Source organism: Micromys minutus (assembly GCF_963924665.1).
Source record: "Micromys minutus genome assembly, chromosome: 19".
NCBI lineage: Eukaryota > Metazoa > Chordata > Mammalia > Rodentia > Muridae > Micromys > Micromys minutus.
This window is the reverse complement of record NC_137954.1, coordinates 25,121,042-25,146,516: the sequence shown is the minus strand read 5'-3', so window position 1 is coordinate 25,146,516 and position 25,475 is coordinate 25,121,042. Positions and strand designations below refer to the sequence as shown.

General features: G+C 47.7%; 1 protein-coding gene and 1 pseudogene across 2 annotated transcripts; one reads left to right on the top strand and one right to left on the bottom strand.

The window, feature by feature from the left end:
• Nucleotides 1-6,039: 6,039 nt before the first annotated feature.
• IHH (Indian hedgehog signaling molecule) lies at nucleotides 6,040-11,198 on the top strand (the record flags this gene model as incomplete). The annotated part of the gene is made up of 3 exons (XM_080933065.1): nucleotides 6,040-6,354; nucleotides 8,713-8,974; nucleotides 10,540-11,198. The coding sequence occupies 3 exons, from the start codon at nucleotides 6,040-6,042 to the stop codon at nucleotides 11,196-11,198; spliced, it is 1,236 nt and encodes a 411-aa protein (XP_080789191.1).
• Nucleotides 11,199-24,196: 12,998 nt separating this feature from the next.
• Nucleotides 24,197-24,852, bottom strand: LOC308433045 (MOB-like protein phocein; annotated as a pseudogene). Its single transcript has one exon. The product of its transcript is annotated as an MOB-like protein phocein (transcript).
• Nucleotides 24,853-25,475: the final 623 nt, after the last annotated feature.

The following is a 25,475-nucleotide window of genomic DNA, read 5'->3' as shown; positions in this document are numbered from 1 at the left end:
ATTACACACACACACACAAAAATAACTGACTTGAATAAAGGTCAGCAACCTAGCATGCTTGGCTTTAGAGTCACTCACCAAGGAAGCATGCCATTGTCAAGGCACAGGGACACGGGACTACATTCCGGCTCCTACTCCCTCACGTGCAGGGTCGGAGCCACACTTGTGCCTTTTGTAACTGGTTTCCTCATCTATACAGTGGGCGAGGTGCCAGCTTTCCTCAGGGTTTCACGAAGGTGTCTGTGCCTAGGTTATGTCCCTTGACTCTTCACTGTTGGGCTATCGTGTTTGTCCCACACCCGTGAGTGGCCTTTTCGTTCACTGCACTCTTCCTTTGCTCTCAAAACTGATCTTGCGCAGGTTTCTAGCCCCGAGCTAATTGTTTTTTGATTCCATATCTAGATGAATTTGTCACCTCTGTTAACATATCTGGTTTATAATGCACTTCCCCATGCTAGTTTATGAACAGCATTTGTGGCTTCATAATTGCCTTTGATTGTAATGACTAGAAAATAGTACGTTCCCTGGGGGAGAAACTACAGCTTCTGTCTTGCCAGTTGCCTTCTCTTTCCCTCCGTGCCTCTTGTACTATGGTGTCCAGGTAGAGGTTCTCTGACAGAAAGATGCAGGCCCTGGGGATGGGGAGGTGGATAAGAGGATAAAGTACAAGTGTGAAGATCTGAGTTTGAATCTGTAGAATCCACATGCAGTTGCTCATGGCGGCAGTCTGGGTTGGTGCTCCGCCAGGAGATGAGAGGTGAAAACAGGAGAATTTCTGAAATAGCTGGCCTGCTGTGCCCCCACCCTCACATATGAACACATACACATGCTTGCATACGTGTACATATTACACACACACAACTAATTTGTTGGTGGTGGTGGTGGTGGGTTTTTCTGAGACAACATGTCTCTGTGTGGCCCTGGCTATCCTGGTCCTGTAGACCAGGCTGGCTTCAAACTCAAGAGATCTATCTGTTTCTGCTTCTTGAGCAGTGGGGTAAAGGTATGCACCACCACTAACTGGTTAACAGAACTGATTTTTTTTTTTTAAAGAAAGTTGCAGAACCTACTAATGGCTACTGCTGTCAGGTCACACACATGCAGCTTCTTCAACTCTGCCCAGTAGAGAGATTTTACAAGTCAGAGGAGTGCAGCCATTTCTAGTGAATGCAGAAGAAGGTGAAAGCAACTTACAACACAGCAACCGAAAAGGGTAGCCCTGACTCTTCATGTTTTTCAACCATCTCAACAACTCTATGAGGTAGGAGTTGTTTTTGGTTTTGGTTTTGATTTTTTTTTTTTTTTTTTTGAAATAGGCTCAAGCTTTGTCACTAGCCCGGAATTCCTGAAACTCTTGCCTCAGCTCCCCGAGCGCTGGCGTTCCAGGCAGGCAGCACCACACCCGGTATTATTCTCACTTTATGAATGAGAAGACTGAAATTCTGAAAGGTCATGTGAGCAGAAGTTACAATGTCCTGCTCCCTTCAGGTCTAGTGCTGTTCCTGCCGGGGTAAAGCCGGTGTGCCCCAAGCCACTGAAGGGCATTTGACTAACTATTCCTGGAACCTCTCTGGTTGTGGCCCAACGCCACTGGGGTTAGAGCTGAATTAATCTGGTCAAATGGTATAACTGTGAGGGGGGGGGAAGGGTATTTTAGCAGTATGGATTCTATGTAGTTCTAATGTATATGATAGTATATAGTGTACATATATAATATCCATTATATACCATAAATATACTGCATTTCTACTACAATATTAAAATAAGATTTACTAAAATGGCTGTTTACCAACAGATGTTTAAATTATTGGGTCCTATGGTGTATTTTTAAATCATTTTAAAAAACATTTTTCGTTGTTGCTGGTTGTTTATTTGGCTGTTTGTTTCATTTTGTTTTGTTTGAGACAAGGTCTTTTTACACAGCCCTGGCTGACCTGGATTCATTGTGTAGACCAAGCTAGCCTGAACACATAGAGATCTGCCTGCCTCTGACTCCTGAGTGCTGGGATTAAAGGTGTGTATTACCATACTGGGCCTTAAGACCATTTTTATTAAATTTAAAGAGAGGAGAGAAGACACACACACATACAGAGAGAGACAGAGACAGAGACAGTGAGACAGAGACAGAGATAGTGAGACAGAAAGAGACAGAGAAACAGAGACAGAGACAGTAACAGAGAGACAGAAACAGAGAGAAATGGGGAGAGAGAAAAAGAGGGATGTGTCTATGTGGACAGAGGACAACTTATGGGAATCTGTCTCTACTCACCATGTGGGTCCAGGGACTCAAACTCAGGCTTGGCAGCAAGTGCCTTTACCTGCTGTTGAGCTGTCTTGTCAGCTCTTCCATACCATCACAACCCATTTTCCAGACCTTTGCTCTCATAGCCAAGAAAATATATAGTATTTCTAAAGCAATAGCCTTTTGTTTTTCAAGATAACTGAGCCTTACCAACAAGCCTGGGCTGAACTGTGCCCTGATGAGGCAGCCACTGATGCTGGCTTCTGAGTATAAGGAAGGTATTCCAGACCATTAGTGCCTTCAGAATGGCACATTGCACATCTCTCCTTATAATGCTAGTAGCTTGGTGGTAATCAGAAAAAGCATTAGGTTTTTTTGATATTATGCAGGGACTGGCTTAGTTCAGAAGCCATCCAACATCTGAGTGGCTAAGAACACCAGCAGCTATTAAAAGCAGTTATTTAAAGTATTATTATTATTATTATTATTATTATTATTATTATTATTATTATTATTATTATTATTTGTGTATGTGTTTTTTCCTTCACATGTGGCTATGCACCAGATGTATGCAGTACCCATAGAAGTCAGAAGAGGGTGTTGGATACTCTGGGACCAGAGTCAGTTCTGAGCTGTGGGTGCTGAAACTCATGTGGATGCTGGAACTTAAACCTAGGTCCTCTGCAATAGCGCAAGTGCTCTACTTTGCTGAGCCATCTCCAATGATCTAAGTTCTTAAAACCCTGACTTGAAGTGCTCCAGTTGTAGGGTATAATAGTGTGTGGCTATAATTTCAAAGTAGAAGAGACAGAGTTGCCAGTTCAAGGCCAGGCGAGATCTTGTCTCCAAATAAACAAATGGAGTTCCAGGTGACTTCTAGAGAGCCTAGAAAACCCCACCACTTTTCGCCCCTAAGTACTGGGGATTGAACCCAAGGCTTTGTGATTTTCCACAAGCATCCCAGCATGCTTTTCTTGGATGAGAGGGGAGCAGGTAGATATGATCATATGCCACGGTATACGTTCTTGAAACTTTTAAAGAATACCATTTTTAAAGGACTATTTTGGGGTTCTAATGCCTGGCCATCGATTTGCTTTGCCCTGTCTCCTCTTTCAAACTGCGATTCTTCTCCTTTTGAATGTGAGTCTCTAAGGATCAGACACATGTCAAATAAGAGCTGCGTGGGCAGTGGAGCTGCCGCTGGGCATCGAGTGTGGCTCTGCAGAGCGCCTCCTGATTGGGGGTTGGGTTCCTCTAAGACTCAAACCTTCTGGGCCAGGCTGATCACTGGGATCAGGGATGCAGGGATTGAGGATGTGTGATGTGCGTACGTCAAGACACTCACTGTGGAGGTTTGCCTGTTGCAAACCTTCTATTTGGAACAGGAGCTTTATCTAATTAGCAAACTCTCCACCAATACTTCTCTGTTCCTCTGAGCATAAGATTGCTGCTGGTGGTGACAGTGATTGTGTGTGTGTGTGTGTGTGTGTGTGTGTGTGTGTTGTATGTGTGTGTGTGTGTGTGTGTGTTCATGAGCATGCACACACACATGCATGAGCACACTGAGAATTGAACCCAGGCCCTGACATGTGCTATGTACCTGTTTATGTCTGAGATAGATGCTTAGCCCCATGCCCAGCAATTATTTCTCTCATTTTTTCCACCAAGTTCTACAGCTCCAAGCTTTGAAAACTAACCCTAAGATTAGTTTATATGTTAGGCTACATCTAAAATTTGAGCCCAAAGAATTTGGAGTTTTGTTTGGTGGAATATCCCTGTGTTCCTAGCCCTTGAGAGGCAGAAGCAGACATGGGTTCAAGACCTAGAGAGCTGCAGGCCATCTAGGACTACATAGTGAGACTTGGTCTAAGAGGTGAAGGTGAGGGGCTGGAGAATGCTTATACTCTGAAGATATCCTTTTCTCAGGACAGTGGTGTTTGAGATCTTGAGCAAGGGAGTAGTGGCATCTTGTAAGTGCTTGTAAACCCTGCATGTGGGAAGCAGTTAGGAAGATCAATAGTTCAAGGTCATCCTCAACTCTGTGGCAAGGGATTAGCCGACCTGAGGACCTGTTTCAAATACATGAACAAAACAAACGACCTAAACTTCAAATACAGATCATCAGCAAGATGGATCTCCTTTGGTAGAGGAAGGTAGGCAAGTGTGTGTGTGTGTGTGTGTGTGTGTGTGTGTGTGTGTGTTCCCTGTAATTCCAGCATTCCCGGAAGTGGAAGTAAGAGAATCCAGAGCTAAAGGCTAGCCTGGACTCCATCTGTAAAGAAAGGACGGGGTGAGGTGAGGAAGGAAGCTTGAGCTTTCAGTTCTAACTTTATTGAACTTGTGGAACCGTCACAAAATGGCACACAATTTGACATTGTGGTGGTAATCTGTGCCCGTTAACACACTTGCCTCTTGTTTGGGCAGTATCGATTATAATTCATCCTGCCTTCCTGAATGTTCTATTAAAGCGCACAATCCTCATTTGCTTCCATGGCAGCCTTTGTGGAATCCATGGCTTCTAAGACTTATGAAGTGAACCCAGGAGCGAATGGTTCCAGTACAGACTGTCTGCAGGTGGTTTGGGATCCTTTGGGCTTTCTCTTCTTTTCTTTTCTTTCTTTCTCTTTGGTACTCTTCCATCTCTGTAGACGTCTCCGCTTTAGCTGCTCTTCTATCTTGGCCTTTCCCTTTTCACCTTCATCTCCCTTGTTTGTTTTAACAGTGTTCCCAGCCTTATTTGACCCTTGACAAGGCTACATTGCCTCCACTCCCATCCCCGGTTCTGTGCTCGGCAGGTATAGGGTCCCAGAGCTGTGCACCAGGTCAATACAGAACCCTAAGCTGAGAAAAGGAGTGTAGCCAGGGCCAGGGTGGGGCACTAGGTTATGAATGACCTCCAGCTTTTGGGTTTGCTTCTCCGCAGGGGACACCGTAGGCGGTTGTGCGGTCCGGCCACTGCTCCCTCCCCCACCCCCCGCTCTTGCGTCTGGCTGCGACGTGGGTTGCGGTCTCCGTGGGGGTGGCATCTCCTGTCCAGGAGGTTTGCGCCTGGTGGGGCTCCCTGGAGCCACGAGGAGCTGGAAGACAAGGCCAGGGTGGGGTGAGGCTGGGCTGGAGGACAATCGCAGGCAGCGCAGGGGGCGCAAAGGGCAGCGGGCGGGTGGACGCGCGGCTGAGGAGCGCGCGGGACAGGGCTGGCTAGCCTTGGGGCCGCCCGCCTGAGGGGGAGGAGGCTGTGCCGCCCTTGCTGCAGGTTCGCTGTCGAGCGCGCAGGAGGCAGGGACATGGATAGGGTGCGGTCTGCGCGGGTCCCGAGCCCGGATCTCTTCCATTTCCCCTCTCACTCGACCCCGGGCTGCGCCGCAGACGGCAGCAGCTCCCGCTCTGCCCGAGCCGCCTGACCGCCGGGCCGGGGTGCTAACCGCGGGTCTCTCCAGTCCGCCGGCCCGGCCAGCCCAGCCCAGCCCGCCGGCCCGCAGCCCCGCCGCCCGCCGCCCCCCGCCGTCGCCGCGTTGCCAAAACAAACGGGCCGGCCTATTTATTGGCGGCCGGCGAGCCGGGCAGCTCAGAGTCGAGGCGCCGAGGGGGACAGCACGCCGCCACCAGCCAGGGCCCCGGGCCCCCGCCCCGCACCTGAGACCCGCCGGCCTTGAGCCGCGTCGCGCTGCCCATGGCGCCCCCGCCTGGAGTCCCCAAGAGCCACCCAGACGCCTGAGTCCCCGAAGCTGTCCCAGCCACGCGCCCACCCATCAGCCTACCAGGCGCCCTCACCCGCCGCTCTCCCGGGCTACCCGGCCATGTCTCCCGCCTGGCTCCGGCCCCGACTGCGGTTCTGTCTGTTCCTGTTGCTGTTGCTTCTGGTGCCAGCGGCTAGGGGCTGCGGGCCGGGCCGGGTGGTGGGCAGCCGCCGGAGGCCGCCTCGCAAACTCGTGCCTCTTGCTTACAAGCAGTTCAGCCCCAACGTGCCGGAGAAGACCCTGGGCGCCAGCGGGCGCTACGAAGGCAAGATCGCGCGCAGCTCTGAGCGCTTCAAGGAGCTCACCCCCAACTACAATCCCGACATCATTTTCAAGGACGAGGAGAACACGGGTGCCGACCGCCTCATGACCCAGGTGAGCGCGATCGGTCCTCCCAGCGCGCCATCGAAGCATCGTCACCTGCCCGGCCCTATCCTCTCGCCTGGCACCTTTTCTCGACTGCCTGGCACGCCCCCTGGCACCTGCCCTTCTCGTGAATCCCCGGTGTCTTTCTGCCCAAGACGGGCTGGCCAAGGGATCCCGCGGGAGTGTTAGCATCCGGGATCCCTCCCGGTGTCTTTAAGAGGAGCTCTCTAACTGCTGCCAAGCCCCACAGCTCGGCAAGGTTGGCGGGCGGCCCCTCTGCCCGCGAGTGCCGGCAGCTCAGGTCAGATCTGGCACTTGAAGGTACCTTGACCTGGCTGTCTCTTGTGCCTCCGGGAACCACAAAATCCTTCTCGGCCTAATATTTCTCACAGCCCAGTCCTGGTCATTTTGAAGCCATTTGGCGTCCCTGAGGCGAAGAAGCTCAGGACACCAGGACCCCCGTGGCCTTTCCTTCCCTTGTGCCCTTGGTTAGCTGCGCTGCCCTCTCCTGGAGCAGCTTCTTGGCTAGTTCTGGGCTTAAGGAATAGCAGGGGAAAGTTGAGTGTGGAGGCAGAGGTAGGAAAGGGAACCAGCCGAGTGAGCCCACGTGTCTGTCGCGAGGGCTGAGCGGCGCGGTTGCGGTTAAAGGGTGGGGTACTGGAGCCTCCAGGCTCAGAGACCAAGCTTGGGGGATCCTTGCTTGGTGGCACGGACAAGAAAGATTGGAAATAGGAATAGCGATGCCTAGGAAGGTAGGGAGCAGAGCTGACATTAGTTTATCTCTGCATGCTCGGAGCAGGATCCAATTCCACCAGACATCACACTTCTTTCTCCGAAGCTTGGTGTGCCCTGGGAAAGATGTACACCCCTTTCCGCTAGGGTCTATCGGCCCTTTCCCTTTTAGTAGGCTGCCTTTAGGGAGAGCAGCTTAACCACAGCTTTCAGCATGCGCGCTGGCGCCGGGGCCGGCCGGCCGATGTCGGGGCCGAAGGTTGGCCGGTGGCCGGGCCGGGCTGGGCGCCGAGGAATGCAGATAAGGATCCGGGCCACAGGCTGGGCAATCATTGACAGCGAGAGCCCAGGCTCTGTACTCGAAGGAGGGGGTAGAGAGGAGAGTCGAGCGACAGCTGGCTAGTAAGGTGTGAGGTCTAAGAACTGGACCACGGGGATCTAGAAGGAGCTAAGGGAGCCGAGCTACACCCCCCCCCCGGGGGTGGTGGTGGTGAACACCTTCAAGCCAGGCTGCCCAGTATGGAAGATGGCCCAAACCCTGAATTGTAGTCACTGTTAGCTCCTGAGGTTAAATTCATGGGTCTGTAGAGCTCCGTAGGGGCAGAGGTAGGTTGATACTTGGCAGGATCTCACACCTTACCTAGATGTTAAAGACTGGTGCAGGCCCCTTCCTTGCAGGTGGAAACTACACTCTCTTTTCTCAGTCAAATGCATGGTCCCTTGGGCAAAGGATGGAGACTCCTGAATAGGCAGTCGCCACTGATGATCTCCAGGGTGCAGCGCTCCACACTCGCACTATTTAAGGAAGATTCGAGGGTTCAGAGCCAGTTTCTTGAGATGAAAGTCTCCGTTTCTTCTCGATCCTTTCCCAAATAGGGACACTGAACCCTGGCGGAGGTGTGAGAGCTCCCTGGTCTCTCGTGTCCGAGTCAATTAAGAGGAGTAATGGCTCTGCCTGAGGTGTCTCCAGCTAAGAATGGGCAGGTGTGGGTTCAAAAGAAGGTTCCAAAGGAAATGTTTCGTGGCACTTGCTGGAGGTCTCTAAACAGAACTGAAATTTTCCTCCAACACACCCCCAGACCCGTGCTACCATTGGGTCTGCACCTGCCGTGCTGGCAGGGCTTGGTGTCTGGTGGCCTCAGCTCTGGGGCTGCGGTGACACCTACTGGGCACCTTTGGCCTTGCATGCCCAGCAGGCCAGCCCGCAGGCTGTGAACTGTTGTTAAACTTTTTCCTTCTTCGCGGCAGATGACCCTAGGGTTTTACCCTGATGCCTAGGTAAAACGGAGCAACCGGACTCTGGAAAGCATTGCTACATTTGTGGCGAATCTAAACGCCAAGCAAGTGAGAGGGAGCCAAGCTGATCTCCATAGCCTGGAGACCGGTCCCCTGAGAGTGCGTGACTCCATGCGTCCTCCAGATCCGTGGCGCCACTGCGTGGCCTAGTTCCCAGGGGAATCCTGGCTGCTAGACTGGGAGAACACATTTAGAGTCCTCTATTCCTAAGGGAAAAGGGCAGAGGTCCTCCCAAGTTTTCCAAGTACTTTGAATGCTGTGGGAGAGTCGGTGGAATCTTTTCTCACCTGCACCCGGGTGGGCTCCTTTCCCTAACTTCGAGCTCCTTCCCCTCCACAGCGCTGCAAGGACCGTCTGAACTCCCTGGCCATCTCTGTCATGAACCAGTGGCCGGGTGTGAAGCTGCGGGTGACCGAAGGCTGGGACGAAGATGGCCATCACTCAGAGGAGTCTTTACACTATGAAGGCCGCGCGGTGGATATCACCACCTCAGACCGCGACCGAAATAAGTATGGACTGCTAGCGCGCTTAGCAGTGGAGGCCGGCTTCGACTGGGTGTATTACGAGTCCAAGGCCCACGTGCATTGTTCTGTCAAGTCTGGTGAGCCGCTGCTGCCGGGGGGCTGGGCCCGGGGCCGGGGCCGCAGGGCGTGGGCAGGCAGCTCAAGGCCCGCTAAGGCCAAGAAGGAGAAGATGGCCTCCAGGGGATGGAGGCGGGGACCCAAGGGAAGAGGATTTCCGAGGCGGCAGCAGCGCTCCCTGCCGCTGCTTTGGACTGCTTGCTCCTCCCATGTCCGGTAGTGTTGTGTTGCTGCAGGAGCCTAGACAGACAGGGCCTATTCCACTGAGCGCTGACCTGCTGGTCCACAGCCCAGAGACTGCCACAGGAAGTGCAAGACAGAACAAGTTGAAGAGATGGAGGAAGCCAGGTTGGCAGGCACCACTGTCCCCGAACCAGACCCATGCAGAACAAGGCATGATGGGGCTAGGAATCAGAGTGTGTCTAGACATCAGAGTGCCCGACCAGAAGCCCAGAGGTTCAGAACTTCCCACCCAAACGCAGGTCAGGCTTCCCGTTGGGGCGCAGGCGTCCCCAAATCTCTTCCCTGGAGCCCCAAAGCTGGACATTTTGGAGGTAAATGGATTCAATAAAGTGGATTTTCCCCAGATTGGCCGCCTTGTTGATCAAAACTGGCAGGCACTGGAGCCTTGCCTCTTCATCCCCAGTCTCACCAGCGTCCCTGTCACTTACACTTAACCCACTCACGAATGCTTCACATGGTTCTCCAGTGGGTCCCACTCGGCCACACACGCCCCTCTACGTGGGGCTATATAGTAGTTGCACTCACAGACTGGCACAGACTGGCACAGTAGACCTTTCATGGTATTTTTGATTCACCGGGGTTCACGAGGGTGATCCTAACCCCCCTCCACCCCCAAACCTGACACGTCCAACTGTGTGTACATAAAATCATACCCACTTCATCTATAAACCCCAGTCCAGAGGTCAGCTCCCCAAGTGGCCCCTTCTGTTCTTGACTCCTGACTCCAAACACTGACCACTGACTATGCCCAGCCAACACACGAACTGAAAGTGATGGGTTCTGTCCTTGCCATTGGCGCCCCCCTCCCCCAACCGCTCACTCTGAAGATGCCTCAGGAACCTGTTTTCTCCGCGGGCTGGTGTTCCTCTAACTCCCACAGACTCGAATGGTCAGCTCTGTCAGTTTGGAATGCCAGCCTGGGAGGGCCATTTCTTGGAGGTATTTGATCAAGTGGTAGAACAGACAGACTATCTAGACCCCGGCAAAGCTAAGCCAGCCCCATGTCCACAAGTTTGCAGCTTTCCTAGGTTCAGGTCACAAGTAACCAGTGGCTCTGCTGACCTCCAGCCTCTGGGATTCCTGGCAGAATCTAGTGGGGACATCATCCGGTGTTCCAGCCCCTGTGTGTTCCTCTCATTAGCTAGGGTTTGGGCTATGGAAAAGAAGGGCAGAGACTCAACTATGGGTTGGTGGTGGGTTATCAGAGGCTGGGGTATAGTGATTGGGGGCATAATCTGAAAACCAGAGAAGCTCTCCTGGGCTAGGGTGCTGGGGGAGGGGACACTGTGCTTGAGAATGTGAGCATCCAGCAGTAACACCTTCATGTCCCTTCTACCTACAGAGCATTCGGCTGCCGCCAAGACAGGGGGATGCTTTCCTGCTGGAGCCCAGGTGCGCCTAGAGAATGGGGAGCGTGTGGCCCTGTCAGCTGTGAGGCCAGGAGACCGGGTGCTGGCCATGGGGGAGGATGGGAACCCCACCTTCAGTGACGTACTCATTTTCCTGGACCGTGAGCCAAACAGGCTGAGAGTTTTCCAGATCATCGAGACTCAGGATCCCCCACGCCGGCTGGCACTCACGCCGGCCCACCTGCTCTTCATTGCAGACAATCATACAGAACCAGCGGCCCGCTTCCGGGCCACATTTGCCAGCCATGTGCAACCAGGCCAGTACGTGCTGGTAGCAGGAGTACCAGGCCTTCAGCCTGCACGGGTGGCAGCTGTGTCCACACATGTGGCCCTTGGGTCCTATGCTCCTCTCACAAGGCATGGGACACTTGTGGTGGAAGATGTGGTAGCCTCCTGCTTTGCAACTGTGGCTGACCACCATCTGGCTCAGTTGGCCTTCTGGCCCCTGCGACTGTTTCCTAGCTTGGCATGGGGCAGCTGGACCCCAAGTGAGGGTGTTCACTGGTACCCTCAGCTGCTCTACCGCCTGGGGCGTCTCTTGCTAGAAGAGAGCACCTTCCATCCACTGGGCATGTCTGGGGCAGGAAGCTGAAGGGAGTCTAACCACTGCCCTCCTGGAACTGCTGTGCTGGATCCAAAGGCCTCCTCACCAGGAAGGTTCTGGCCCTGGAAGGCACTTGGCTTGAGGATGTCTGTGTCCTCTGATCCAGAGGGAGACACCATTGAGACTTGACCAGGACGTGCTGGGCTCCACACCCTCGTCTGTGTTTAGAGGCAGAGCTGTGAACCGAGCTGACTAGGGGGAGGTAGGCTCTCTTCTCCTGGAGACCTTAAGGCCCAGCTAGCTCTGACCACGATTCTTCACACCCCACCTCCCTGCATGGGAAGGACCCACATTCCGTCTGCCTTCGGACGACTGCTTACTTCTGGTGTTTCTCGGGGCCTGGGTTTGTGACTTTACTGTTGGCGATTGATGAGAGTGTGAAGAGAGGCTGCCCATAGGTGGGCTTGCACCTCAGTTGATGCTGCTAGATTCCTTAGGAGCCAGCAGGGAGCTGGCTGGATCCATTGCCTCCCAGAACTGAAAGACCAGCAGCAGCCTGGACATCCTGGAACATGACCTTCCCTGCAGGCCACACTCCTCCTGACTCCTGAGTCTGTTGTCAATGGGCAGAAACTCTGATCCAGGCAATGTGACCCTACTACCTGGGACTGGGGAAGGAGCCAGGATGTCCTTGCCACCCCTGCCCAGGCTAAGCTCCTTTTTCCGCTGATCCACATCTCCACACCCCCCCCCCTCCAGTCTGTCTCCTTCACCTTATTTATTTGCATGGAGTGGGAAACCCATGGGAGAATCTTGGGAATGTTTTGGTCTTTCTTTTGTAATAAAAATTATTTAAGTTGTTAGAGCCATGGAATCCACCCTGCTGAGCAGGACCAATATACAGGTCACTACAGCCACGAGGCAAATGTTCCCTACAAGCCCTTCCTAGACCCGGCAGAGGAGAATGGGGTGGGACCATCACACGGTTCTCTCTCAGCATGGCCATGCCAGCGAGGGAACACAGGTAACTGGTCCATTGCCACTTCACACACCCAGAACTATGGGGCAGTGCCCGAGTGAGAGTTGGCTCTCCCGTTTCCCCTGAGCCTTCTCAGGGCCTGGGTTCTAGATTCTTTTCTATTGGTAGTGAACTGAAGTATGAAAAAAGAAAAGGTTCCATTGAACTCATGTCTCTCAGTGGCCCATTCTGACTTCTTGGGTCCGTCGGAGGTCCATAAAGTAGCTGTTGTCGAGTCATCAGAATTCCCTGGGATGCTTACTTAAAGGCTGTTCCTCACTTAAAGGTTTTTGTCTTCATGAGTCTAAGGTGAGGCCCAGGGATTAATTTTTATAAATATCCCAAACACAGTAAATGGTCCGTGGATGGTAGTTGGCTTTTTGTCACCAGGAAGAAAACACACACACACACACACACACACACACACACACACACACACACACACACAAGAGAAATGGTTTATTTTGTTTCATGGTCTTTGAGGTTCCATTCTGTGTCCTGACAGCTCCATCTGGGAAACTTGAGGCAGAGAGAGCAGAAGGTCTGGGGTCAAGATCTACCATTCAGAAGCATGCCTCTCACCACCTACTTCCTACATCTGGACCCACTTTCTTACAGCCCATCCATTTACACACTCATCACTGAAGATGTTAGTGTCACTGTCTGGGACCAAGCTTACATGAGAATGGGGTGGGGAGCATTTTCTATCAAAACCATACCAGTGCTGCTATGTCTAAAGAAGACCCAGTTTGTTGCCAAGACAGAACAGCACCCTTCATTTTCAGTTCCTCCAACCAACCTAAGGCAATTTTTCCTGCACAGGTCAGATCAACTGAACAGTAGGCAGTTGTGTCCAGGGAAAAGCAGGGAGATCAGGAAAACAATACAAATTGACGTTCTTGAGACGGATGAGGTGTCATACACCAATAGTCCTAGTGAGGCGGAGGTGGAAGGATCACGAACTGGAGGTCAGTCTGGGCTATGTTGTGAGACCCTGTTTCAAGACAAAACATAAAACATCTCTGGTTGGGAATGGTATCGCTAGCCATAATTCCAGCACTCAGGAGGCAAAGGCAGGAGGATTGTGACAAGTTCCAGGCCAGGGAGGGCTACATAGCAAGACCTTGACGCAAAATAAACAAGCAAGCAAACCAACAAATAATTATTGCTCAGGGGGTCTGTGACATATGTCCCCATAGTCTGTCATCTCATGAAGACTATGGCTAAGCATTTTTCTAGACTTTACACTTGCAGTCTTTTTAATGCTTATAACAATGCCATGTGTCATTTTCAAAATGACAACACGCTGGAGCCAACACAGCAAGGAATTTGTATCCTTCCCTGGCCTACCATTGTCCTGGGCTTTCTTTTCCTGGGGTGAACTTGTGATTGATCATGCCTGGAAGTCTGTTATTTACACATCTAGGATGGACCCATCTCTCTCTAGCAGATTCTTGCTCACCAGGCTAAAATATCTTGTATAATGAGAAATATGAAGTGATGGTAATGGTGTCCTTGTCCATTTTCTTTCTCATTCGTTCCCGGTAGACTTTCTATCTGCTAGATTAGGTTGTCATGACAGTTGGAGAATATGTACAGCCCTCCAGGTCATGGAGGGCAGAGGAAGACAGAGACAGGGAAGAGAAAGGAGGAGGGAGACACAGGTCAGGGAGAAGGAGAGAAAACAGAAATAAAAAGGTAAATTAGTAATAATGATGATGGTGGCCATTATCTTCATCACCAAGACAGCAAGAGTCAGGGAAGAGGGTCTGGAGCCTACGAAAGGGCGTGGGGGGGGTTAAAGCAGGGTGAGGCTCATGAGTTGAGTTTTTAAAAGATCCCCTGGATTCTGTAAGGAAGAGACATTAGCAGGGGCAACATGGAAGAAGAGGGTCCATTAGCTGGAGGAAGAGAAGGTGACCCGGACTGGGAATTGGCTGTAGAGTTAGGAAAAAAAAAAAAAAAGCCATGGTGATAGATTATAGAAATTCAAGTGAAAACACCAAAGACTGAAGGCAAGACTGGAGGAGTCATGGTGTTCAGGAAAGGACAAAGTAACATGTGGGGCTTTTAATCATGGCCTTCACCTCTTCTACCCTCAAGTGCCATTTGGCCTCAGTGGCTGCCCTAGAGGATTTTCAGATAGAGGTGTTCTACCTCCCTGTTCTTGAAAACGGGTTTCCCTGTGCACATGAGACCTCAGCCCAGGTTTCTGTTTTCTGAGCCGGAGTCTCACCCCCACTCCCATCTTACTTTATTTAGTGCAGCCATGAAAGATTACTACAGGCAGAGTTGTTAGGGAAGAAAGTCATTTCCTTCTCACAGCTTCTGGGGTTGGCTGTCCACACTCAAGGTGCTGGCATTCGGGGAGGGCTTCTGTACTGTGCCAGCCAGTGGCAGAATGTCAAATGCCAAGAGGGCTAAAAGAAGGGGCCAAACATGTTCTGTCATTAGGACCTCACTTGCAGTGATAAACCTATCCCCAGGATGTAGGCATTTATGTATGCGCAGGAACAGAGTCCTCCTGATCTAGTTACTTATAAGTAGTATCTTACACTCTTGACAGGGATACATCGAGGATTATTTTTGTAACAGAAATTTTTAAAATTGAACCACTGTGCCCTCATACCTTGAAGATGGGTGGAGAAGGAACTTAGGTTATACCTCTGTCCACATGTCCTGGAAGTGAGGGAGAGAGACCTGAGATACTGAGATCTGGACTGTTGGGGTTCAGGAAACAAAATTAGAAAACTTCTTAGTTGTGGGGCTTATGGAGCTGCCTGGAAAGACTGCTCTCAGTGGGAGACCCAGTACAATGAGGTACCTACTCCTGTCTGTGATGGGGCCTCTCTAAATGTACCCACCCCAAGCTATTCCTGAAGTTTTCTCTCTTGGTTAGAAATCGGTCTGGGCATGGCCCATTGGAAGCCAAGTGGGCTTTACTCATCTCCTCTTGCATGCACTGAAGGCTTTTGACAGTGGGTGGACCCTGTTTTTATCAGAGCTGAACCGAGGCAACTGGCTCTTTAGGTGGTGGTCTAGCACCTGGGGAACTGAAATAGGAACCTTCCATTATAAAGAAATAAGGCTGGGCCTTTATGGCCCTGCACTACTTGGGCAAAGGTAGGCAAGTGGATCATCAGGAGCTAGTGTGTGGAAGGGGGGTTCAGGGTACTGCCAGGGGCAAAGGGACATAATGGCTGGAGTCACAGGTGTCAGAGGGAGACTAGAATGTGGGGTAGGAAGTAGGAGTCATGGCAATGACAGTGTAAACAGCCTACGTGACCTGCCCAAAACATCTGCCCGAAAAGGACAAGATTCTAGCAATGGAAGATGTTGATGAAGAGCACAAGCCCTTTTTCTCACTCTAGAGGGTTCCTCTGTGCAGATAAACCTCCCACCACCCAGTGCCCTCTGGCCTCTGGATGGCTGCACCTGCTGGGGCTCAGCCCCCACATCCCACACCCCAGTCAGCTTCTCAAAGCCTCTTTGTTTCTCAGGCTGAACCTGGCCAGCCCAGATCTGATAAGGCCTCTATGGGTAGATAGCAGCCCAGCCCCGTGTGCTGCACTGCCCTTAGTCACACCCACTGCCTTGCACGCACCCAGCCGCATGCAGCTCCCCGAGGTGGGTAGAGACACGGGGGTCTTCCTATCTTAGTTGGGGCATTTGTGTGTCTGGTGTAATCCTACCTGCAGCCACAAACTCTGTCATCCCACAGAGAGACATAATAGGAGAACAAGTATTGACCATTTCAGAGATGAACAACTTAGCTTCCCCGGGGGAAAGTACCGTGTGTGTGTTCATTTCTTCCAGTCGGGTACTCTTCCTATAGATCGGGTGTGCTAGATGCACTATTCCCATCAGTGCCTCACGTCCTAAACACAAGTGAGGAGAACATTACTTCCTCATTTGCACACAAAGAAACTAAGGCCTGGAGAGGCAAAGTCGATTCCTAAATGCAATAGGAGAGCCTAGATCAGAACTGGTGAGTCCGTCTCAGGGGTACAAGAAGACACTCCTACCCATAAACTAAAGGAACAGGAGTTCAGGAGTGGCCATAACTGTTAGAAAAGGGTGGCCCTTGGGAAGGAACATCCTAAATGCTGTGGGGTTAGATATGAGGTGCTTGAAATATACCCATAAGTTCTCTACTTTTTCTTATCCTCAGGAAAGGCAGGATCTGCTCTGAAGCTAAGTAACATCTAACAAGTAAGCTGTACAGATGCTGTCTGGTTCACCCTAGATCGGGTATTCTGATCCATGGTCTAACAGAGCCCCCGACCAGCAGACTGAAACAACTGTCAGCAAGGGAGTGTGCCTTCTGGACACCATTCTGATGTGATTCTGGGTATCAGACTCACATTGTCAGACTTGTACAGCAAGATGTCCTGATGAGTCATCTTGCCCCTACAGTTCTAATCTCTTAATCTTAAAAGGAGCAAACAGTGGTCAGTGTTAAAATCTAATAAGAAATAGATAAAGTAGCAAGTTTATACTAAGAAAATTTTGGCAGACACATGTTAGCAAAGAGATCAAAGTTAATAGTGCCAATAATGCAAACTGCCATGATGAAAAGAAAATCCAATGAAGACCTTGTGCCCCAACCAGAAGTGAGCTCTTTTGCCATCTTGGTCCAGGGAGTCTTTCACATCCAAAAGAAGCCCACTGTCACATTAAGATAGCTTTACTTTAGGAAGGGTCTTGGTCAGAAATAGTTCTTTCTTTGTCCTGTTGTTTGTTGTTATTTTTTTTAATTTTATATATCTATATCTATATCTATATCTATATCTGTATCTGTATCTGTATCTATATCTATATCTATATCTATATCTATCTATCTATCTATATCTATATATCTATATCTATATATCTATATCTATATCTATATCTATATCTATATCTATATCTATCTATCTATCTATATATATATATATATATATATATATATATATATATATATATAGCCTACATGAATAGAGGCCAAAAGATAGCATCAGATCCCCTGGGACTGAAGGCATAGATAATTATAAACCACCAGGTAAGTTCTGGGGATAAAACCCAAGTCCTTTGGGTTTGAGCAGCCAGTGTTCTTACCCACCAAACATCTTTCCAGGCCCTCTTTTCTTTTCTTTTTTTTTTTCCAGGCCCTCTTTTTAGAAGTCCTCTATCTCATGACAATGGAGATTAACCATTATAGCTGCCATAAGATAGGAGAATTCGAAGAAAAGGTTTTCTATCTGTTTAGGACCAACTGTCTTTCCATTTCTGCCCATGTGGTCTTCCCCTGGCTCTCCAGTTCCACCTTACTTGAGGCACCAGCACCACGGACAGCTCCAGAATCCTGGCAATCCCCCCCACTTCCTCTCTCCTGCTTTCTAGCTTCTCTTCCCTAACCCCAAGTCTCCAGAGTACAAAATAAACGGAGAGAGGTTACCCCTGAGAGGACAGGAGAATGGGGTGCTTAGGGAAGAGCCTGGGGTCATCAAACTAAATGTGAATTCAGCCCCAACACTGTAAGAGCCTGCTCCTTTACTTTTTAAGATCCAGTCTCCTCATCAGTTGTGGTGACTAGCATTAATTGTGAGTTTGTCAGGATCTAGCCTCACTTAGGAGACAAGGCACATCTATGAAGGAATATCTAGATGAAGCTTAGGTGGGAAGATCCGTAGGTGACAACATTCCACAGTCAGACATTCATTGCTATCTGTTTCAAACTTCTCCCGTTTTGCCTCACCATGCTGGTCACTATTCTAGACTGTTTCTCTTGAACTGTACACTTTTACCACTAAACTGTTTTTGGTAGGGTGTTTTATCACAGCAACAGGAAAGGAAACTAAGACAGCTATAATGGTCAATCTCCATTGTCAGCCTGACTGATTCCTTCAAGAGACACACCTGTGGGCATGGATGTGAGGATGCTCACAGAAGATTAAATTAGTGGGGAAGATTTACTGTAAATGTGGATGGCATCATTCCATGGTCAGGAGGCCCCGGGCTGAATAAAAAGAAAGAAGAAACCCAGAAGAGTGTGAGCTGCCCATTCTTTGCTTCCTGATCTGTCAGGATGTGAAGAGTCCCAGACACAAGCTCCCACTGCCGTGAACTCTGCCATTCCTTTCCCACCATGCTGGATAGGTCCTCTCGAGTCTTGACCCCAAACAAGTTCTTCTTCCTTTAAATTGCATCTAACAGGTGTTTTGTCACAGTGGGAACCATAACAAATGTCCTTCGGTTTTAGAGGGGCAGCCCATTCATCTGCATGTAACTGGTCAGCAGAGTGGCCCTGGCACTCAGGCACATTGTGTTTGGACTTCAACATAGCAAAAGCAGCCTCTATTCTTGGAGAAACAGAGGAGGGGGGTGTGGAGAGGAGAAGCTGCTCCCTCCCAAGTGCACTGCAAAGAGGCTGAGGCTGGTAGAAAGAGATGGAGCACAGAAAGCTGTCTGGCTCTGTGTAGAGGTCAGAGAGAGAACATGCTTGTCCACCCTTTTCACGTGCTTAATCAGTGAAACACTGGGTTTTGGAAATTAATCAATAAAGCTTTTGTGCTGAAGGCTTATGGCCCTAGGGGCTGAGGCAGGGAGATTTCAAGTATGAGGCCAGCCTGGTGATCAAAGTAAAGACCTGTATCAACAGAAAAACACAAGAGAAAAAAAGTATCCACAATAAATAGTTAAGGAAACCGAGGGTCAGAGAGATCATGACCTTTTCAAAGCCTTACAGCCAGAAAGTAACAAAGATCAATCCCAGGCCTATCTGATTTTCCAGTCTGGAATCCTCTCTATTCTAGGGGAAGCTGATGAGAAGACACTTGGGAAGGAAGCATGGATATTTTGTATGCAGTAAAGCCCAAATTTCTAACTGTGTTTTGTCCCCCAGCCCCAGGCTTCAGACAGGATCTCAGGTCTCCCATCCTTACTTTTCCCAATACTTTGGTCCTTATCACTTTCCTAGATCATTCACTTTTACTCATAGCCTTGAAGCAAACAGCACCTGTGTCTGTGGGACGAAGGAAGACATGGCCACTCAGAACCAATGTCTAGTATCTTCTAAGCTACTAAGCCATCTAAGCTACTGAGAAGGGGACTCCAAGGCAAGCCCAGCTTCCGCTCCCCTTTCCTCACACCCAGCACCCAATCATGCCTTTCTGGGTATTCGCCTTCCTGAGCAAAGTTAAGCATGTGGGGGGCCTCTCCTTGGGAGTTCCCACATCAGTTGAAGTCACTCCTCAGAGCTTCCAGTTAAAATTTCATAGAAGCACAGACCACAGGGCTTGGTAACAAAAGAAACTATCCTTCCATTGTCCTAGCCCAGAATTCACCAGTATATAAACAGAAGATGCTGGGAAGAAGTTCCTCAGGGGAAAAGACCAAAAGGACACATGTCTCAAGAAGTCTGACTTCTTTATTATTAGTTTTTTTCTTATTAGGATCCCTGAGATCTCCACCCAATCCTAATTCAAGGATCAGTTTTTGGTATAAGTATAAAAAGAAAATTTTATTTATCCATTTCTGTTCATTATTTCATTACTTCACCATATTCATTATGCATTACTTCATTTATTCATTATCATGCATTCTCTTGTTGCCATTTAAACCCCCACTTTTTTGTCCATAAGGTCTGGCCAAGTCAGGCTGATTAAAAAAGAACTTGAAGAAAAACAAAAAATGGAGAAATCATTATAGGAACTCCAAACAGCATAAACTTCATCACGTTCAAAGTGCAGCCTTCAGATTCTGAGAAACCAGTGAAACACTCACTGAGTTCCAAATTCCTTAATCCCCAGAGAATTCCAGGCTTAATTGGGCTGGCATGACTTAACTGACCTCCTGGCCCTCCCTTGCAGCGGTCCTTCCTTCCCCTGGTCATGTGACTCCTTCAAGCCAACTGGTGTCACATTGTTACTCCAGTCCATTGCCCACATCATATAAGTGAACCCCAATCCTCCAAACTGCTAGTTTATTCTTTGGAACTGCCCCCAGCTCTGTAAGCTCTTCCTCTATAACCACACCCCTTTCATTCTGAGGAGAAGCAGGTTCAGTGTTCAGGCAGTAAAACACTTTAATTGCTAGAGAATGAACTTTGAGATCCTCATCTTTGTCTACGTCCTCTTCACCCGTGATACCTCCCTCACAGCATGCACACCAATGCACAGACAAAAAGAATTTCTTCATACATTAACTTTTGTCTCTCTTCAATCAAGTTAATTTACCTTGGTCTCGGACCAAAAGACACCTGGAAGAAAATGCCAAAGACATTCTCTTTCAGCAGCAGAAGGAACACATTTATAAATCTTATGAAATAAGAAATAACCAGAGGCTGTTTTCAATGAGCCATTGTGATCATAGGGAATTAGGCTCTGAGTCTAGATCAATGTCTGCTTCAAGAGATTAGGCATAACTCCCTTTCAGGTAATCCACAAATACAGTAATCTATAAATTAGGTTGTCAACTAAAGTAAAAATTGCCAGGACATCATGAAAATTGGAGGAACTGTGTTTACCTTGTGTGAACTGGAAGAAGTTGACACTACAGCAGGAAAAGTCTTGTACTCAAGACTTAACATTAGGGAGATGAAATCTGAGCAGGTGTTGACTGGGTGTGTAGTTTAGTGATGCTCAAAGCTTTAATAATTCTTAGCACAAAAAGAAAAAAAATATAAAGAGAGAAAAAGAAAAAAGAAGAAAAAGAAAAGGAAAGAAGAAAAAAGAGAGAAAATAAAGGAAAAGAAATAAAATGAAAAGGAAAAACAAAACAAAGAAACGGACCCATTCGCTTCCTCTGAACCTTGGCTCTTTTGAGTTGCCGTCGTTGCCATGGGATACCAATAGACGCTGTGCCCCGTGCGAACTGTATCTATGGAGACGTCTGCATGGCGTTTGTGTGAGTTCTGAACGTTGGAGCCCAGCGAGAGGAACAAGTGTCAAGGAAGGTATTTGTACTAAGACCCCCTTATCCAAAAAGTCCTTTTGTTGTGGGCGAGATTAATTAGATGCGGGAGCAGGGAGACCCTGAGAAGCCTCTTAAATAAATTTTGTTCCCTTTTGTTTTACCACTTTCTTCCTCAGCTCTACTTGACCACTCCCTACTCCCACCCCTACTCCCGGTTTTTTCACCGGTCATTTTGGAAACTTTTAATATCGAGAATTGGGCAAATAAAAGAAGCTGGTGAAATCCCCCCAATTCCTGAAACTAGAAAATTGGTTTAAAATACGCCCCCCCCCAAAAAAAAACCCCACCACAGCTGCAGAATTTTTCACAGCAAAATGTTGGAAATGACCTCATTTGTTATCGGACAGGCCCCATGCTTACTGCCTTAAACTCGAGCTGGACCACTTTTCCACCCTATTCCATATCTTCTCTGGTCTTTCAGCGATAGATTGGTGTGTTGAGTGAGGACTTTCTCGGAGCAGGGAGGCAGACTGTCGTCTGTCGAATCCTCTGATGTCTGAGAGATCAGGGACTAGGGGCAGGACTGCAAAGCTATCCAAGGACAGAAAAGTAACAGCTCTCTTCCCTACCTGCTTGCCTTTCTTGGGTTCCGTCTGAACACCCACTTTACATCTGGAGGTAGGAACCTTACTTGTTTTGTCCCGTGTCCAGCAGAGTGCCTACTGTACTGGACGTGTTTGGTAAATGTTCTGTGAAGGAGTGGGTGCGATGAAGGCAGGAACCTGAGATGGTTTCCTGCAGCGGTTAGAGAACCGTCTAGGAACAAGAGTCAACAGGGGGCTTCTCTGGTTGGCAGGGAGGGAATGAGATTGTGAGAAATGTGTAAACTCCTAAGGGTGATCTGAGATTGTTACATTATAACAGGGGGTGCTTAAATAGCTAACAGCTTGAAGCTTTTAGGCTAAATAAAAAACAAGTCCCAGTCAGGCATGATGATGCAAGCCTTTTAATCCCAGCACTAGGGAGGCAGAGGCAGGTTGAGATCCTGGTCTATAGAGCTGGTTCCAGGACAGCAGGGTTACACAGAGAAACTTTGTCTCAAAAAACAGGGGAAAAGACAAGTCATATGCAATTATAAAAGACTGTAGGGATTGAAATATCTGTTGAAACCCTCACAGTACTGTCTGGCTTGTTAGTTCTCAGTAGATGGTCAGCTCACATTGATACCATTTGGATAGGGATAATCTTAATTAAAGAAGTGAAAAGGATACTGAACAGTGTGAAATATATAAATAAGTATTCCAGCTTTGCCGTCCAGTGTGGTAGTTACTAGGTGGCAAATTTCTTTTTGGAATAAGTATAAAGAAACCATACTTTATTCTCCTGTTAATATTAAGCCATATATTCACAAAGTGTTCCAATTACTCAGTCAGATCTACAACCCAACCACTGCCTTAACTGTTCACTGAGAAACAAATGACAGAAATCCACCCTGAGACTCCAACTAGAGTACAGCAACATTGTTAGACTATGTATAATTTATGAGCTTAGCATACGTTAAGATATTTACAAATATTTATTTTAAAATTACTAACCCCAATGATTTATGGTGACAGTAACTTCAGTCAATGTTCTATTCACTGCGAACATGAACGTCTTAGAAGACATTGTGGGCTCAGGTACAGTGATGGCCGTGAGCACTGGCTCAGCACAGGCTCGGACAGGCGTCAGCTACACACACACTCTCAGCATGCCGTCATTTCCCAATTCTTCTGTGTACACTTGTCTTATAATATGATGCACATTATTTCTTCAAACAATTAGAAAAACAAACAAGATGAATGCATTTTTAATTTTCATTTGCAAATAGCCCTTAAATAAAAAAGAAGTTTCTTGTGTTTGTTAAATTGGTGAAGATAGTTTCAACTGTCCTAAGTGCACAGGTCTCCGTTTCATCTTAGTGCCTTGTTACAGTGTGGCATAGAGACCTCAGCGTTTAATGAGAAGCTCCACCAATCCTGTTATATAAATCTGCACTTAAATTCTTAAGACACTGAAATAAGAAATCAAAGTATGACCACTTATCAACACCACTTAACCTGTGAATTATTGTAAATAGTCTTACATGTGCATATAATTCAAACAATAAACTTTTAAGGAGGGAGGAAAAAATAAATACACTATTCTTTTTCATATCTATTTAATGCTGCCTAGGGTTAGGTGAGAAGATTAATATTACTCACTAACTATATTAAGGATTATTTTCTAAGTAGTTACAACAATTTTAACAAACAAAGATAGGCAGTCCAGTTTTCCTGTAGTGTAACGTCACGGCTAGTATGAGGTATGCTCTGAAAGCCATTAATGCAAATATAAATCGGGAGAAGCCACCACTACCCATAGCTTGGTAAATACATTTCATGACTAGAGGGAAACAAGAAGGGGCAGGTGTCCACGGGAACATCATGCATGTGCCTGATCATCATCACCATGTATTTAATAATCCACTGTCACAAAGAAGGTAACGTTTCCAAGTACACTGACCTAGAGGATACTTTATGAAGAGAGATTATTTACATATTACTAACGCCTCCTCGATTTTCTCTCAACATACACATTATCGGTCATGCATATCAAAAACTATAAACGGAACTCTTAAACACTTTTATGTCATTTTGGAAAAGTTAACAGTACAGGTGGAATACTACTGAATTTTCTAAATTATTAAAGCTCAGGGGTGAAAACAAAAGAAAACATTATCTCTTTAGTAATTGTAAATACTTGTGTGTGAAATACAAGCTCACTCTCTTATAGATTTGAAAAGATTGTGATCCAATGATTGTTTAGCAGCAGTTTTACCAAACTGTAAATTCTTTTATTAACAGGCATTATAAACAGATAATACTAAACTTACTTAAAAACCATGAGTGCCAACCAGTGAATACACAGCTCATGAATAGCTTAGAATTATTTCCATTTAAAAAGGCAACACATAGCATACAAAACCTATACTAAACATGTGAGCTATAATATGAATACATGATTGATGTGTCTAAAATGATATATATATATATACAGTATATAATTGTTAATTATGTGATCAGTGCATTGTTCTACATGATTCATTCATGCTTCACTTTCCCCCAGAAACTGAATTCTGAACTTCCTCTTCTAAAATTGGTACAATCAGGTTATCCTTTGACATCAAATTATATTTCATCACAAATTTGGTAAACCAATGACGTAAAAACGTTTCACTTTCATATTCATCAAATATCTGTCGGTGATGAGAATAGGCACGTGAAAATATTCTATAAATCCTACAGCACACTGATCCTGGTTTTGCTACAGATGATTCTTTTATGCCAACCCTGCTGGGAAAATGTTTATTGCTATTCAGAAGACATTTAGCACCATCCAGTGTGTGTCTGGTATAATCTATGGCAGGACACTCTTGGAGTTTTATGAGCTGCACAAAGGAAAATCCATTGTTCAGTTGCTGTCGTCTGAGTACAGGTATCTGGATGTCACTCACTCTGAAGTTTGACAGCAAGTCCATTTAGTTCAAGGCAGAATTGCCTTAAATGTTCGTACTTCCACACACCTTCATCTTGGCCTTCAAGTGGTTCATGAATTTTCTCAATACTGGAGCAATCTGCCCTTATGTTCTGTTGGATATACTGCCGAGCAGCAAGTGTACTGTCCATTTCATCAAATGATTCATCAGGCCAGTTATAAAAATCCTGCGCCTTGGTGCCTGGCCTGTTTCGCCCCTGCCGTCCCCTCCGCCATGACCACAGTGCCAGAGTCTCCTAGGTGGGAGTCTTAACTACTGAGTGCTTGAAATTTGGGTGGTCTGAATTGAGATAAACTATGAATTTTAGACTCGGTGGACTAGAGAAAGGATTCAGGGCTTAAGATATGCGTTCTCAACACACATATATTGGGTAGCTCACAACTGCCTCTAACACCAGAGCCAGGGGATTAAACAGCCCTCTGGCACCAGGACCACCTACATGTCACACACACACACACACACACACACACACAAATAAAAATTTAAGAAAAAGTCAGATGCACTTCTGGGTATCTTGGTGGTGCACTCCTTTAATCCCAGCACCTGGGAGGCAGAGGCAATCGGATCTCTGAGAGTTCAAGTCCAGCCTGCTCCATGTAGCAAATACCTAGCTAGCCAAAGCTACATAGAGAGGCTATGTCTAAAAACCAGACAAGCAAACAAGCTGGCAAGCTGAGCAAAGCCAGTAAGCAGTGCCCCTCTACTGTTCCCACCTCCAGGTTCCTGTTTTGAACTCAGTAAAGTCAGAAAGCTGACTTTCCTGAGAGTTGTAAGATAAGGTTAACCCTTTGCTTTCCCAAGATGCTTTTGGTTGTAGTGTCTGTTACAGCAATAG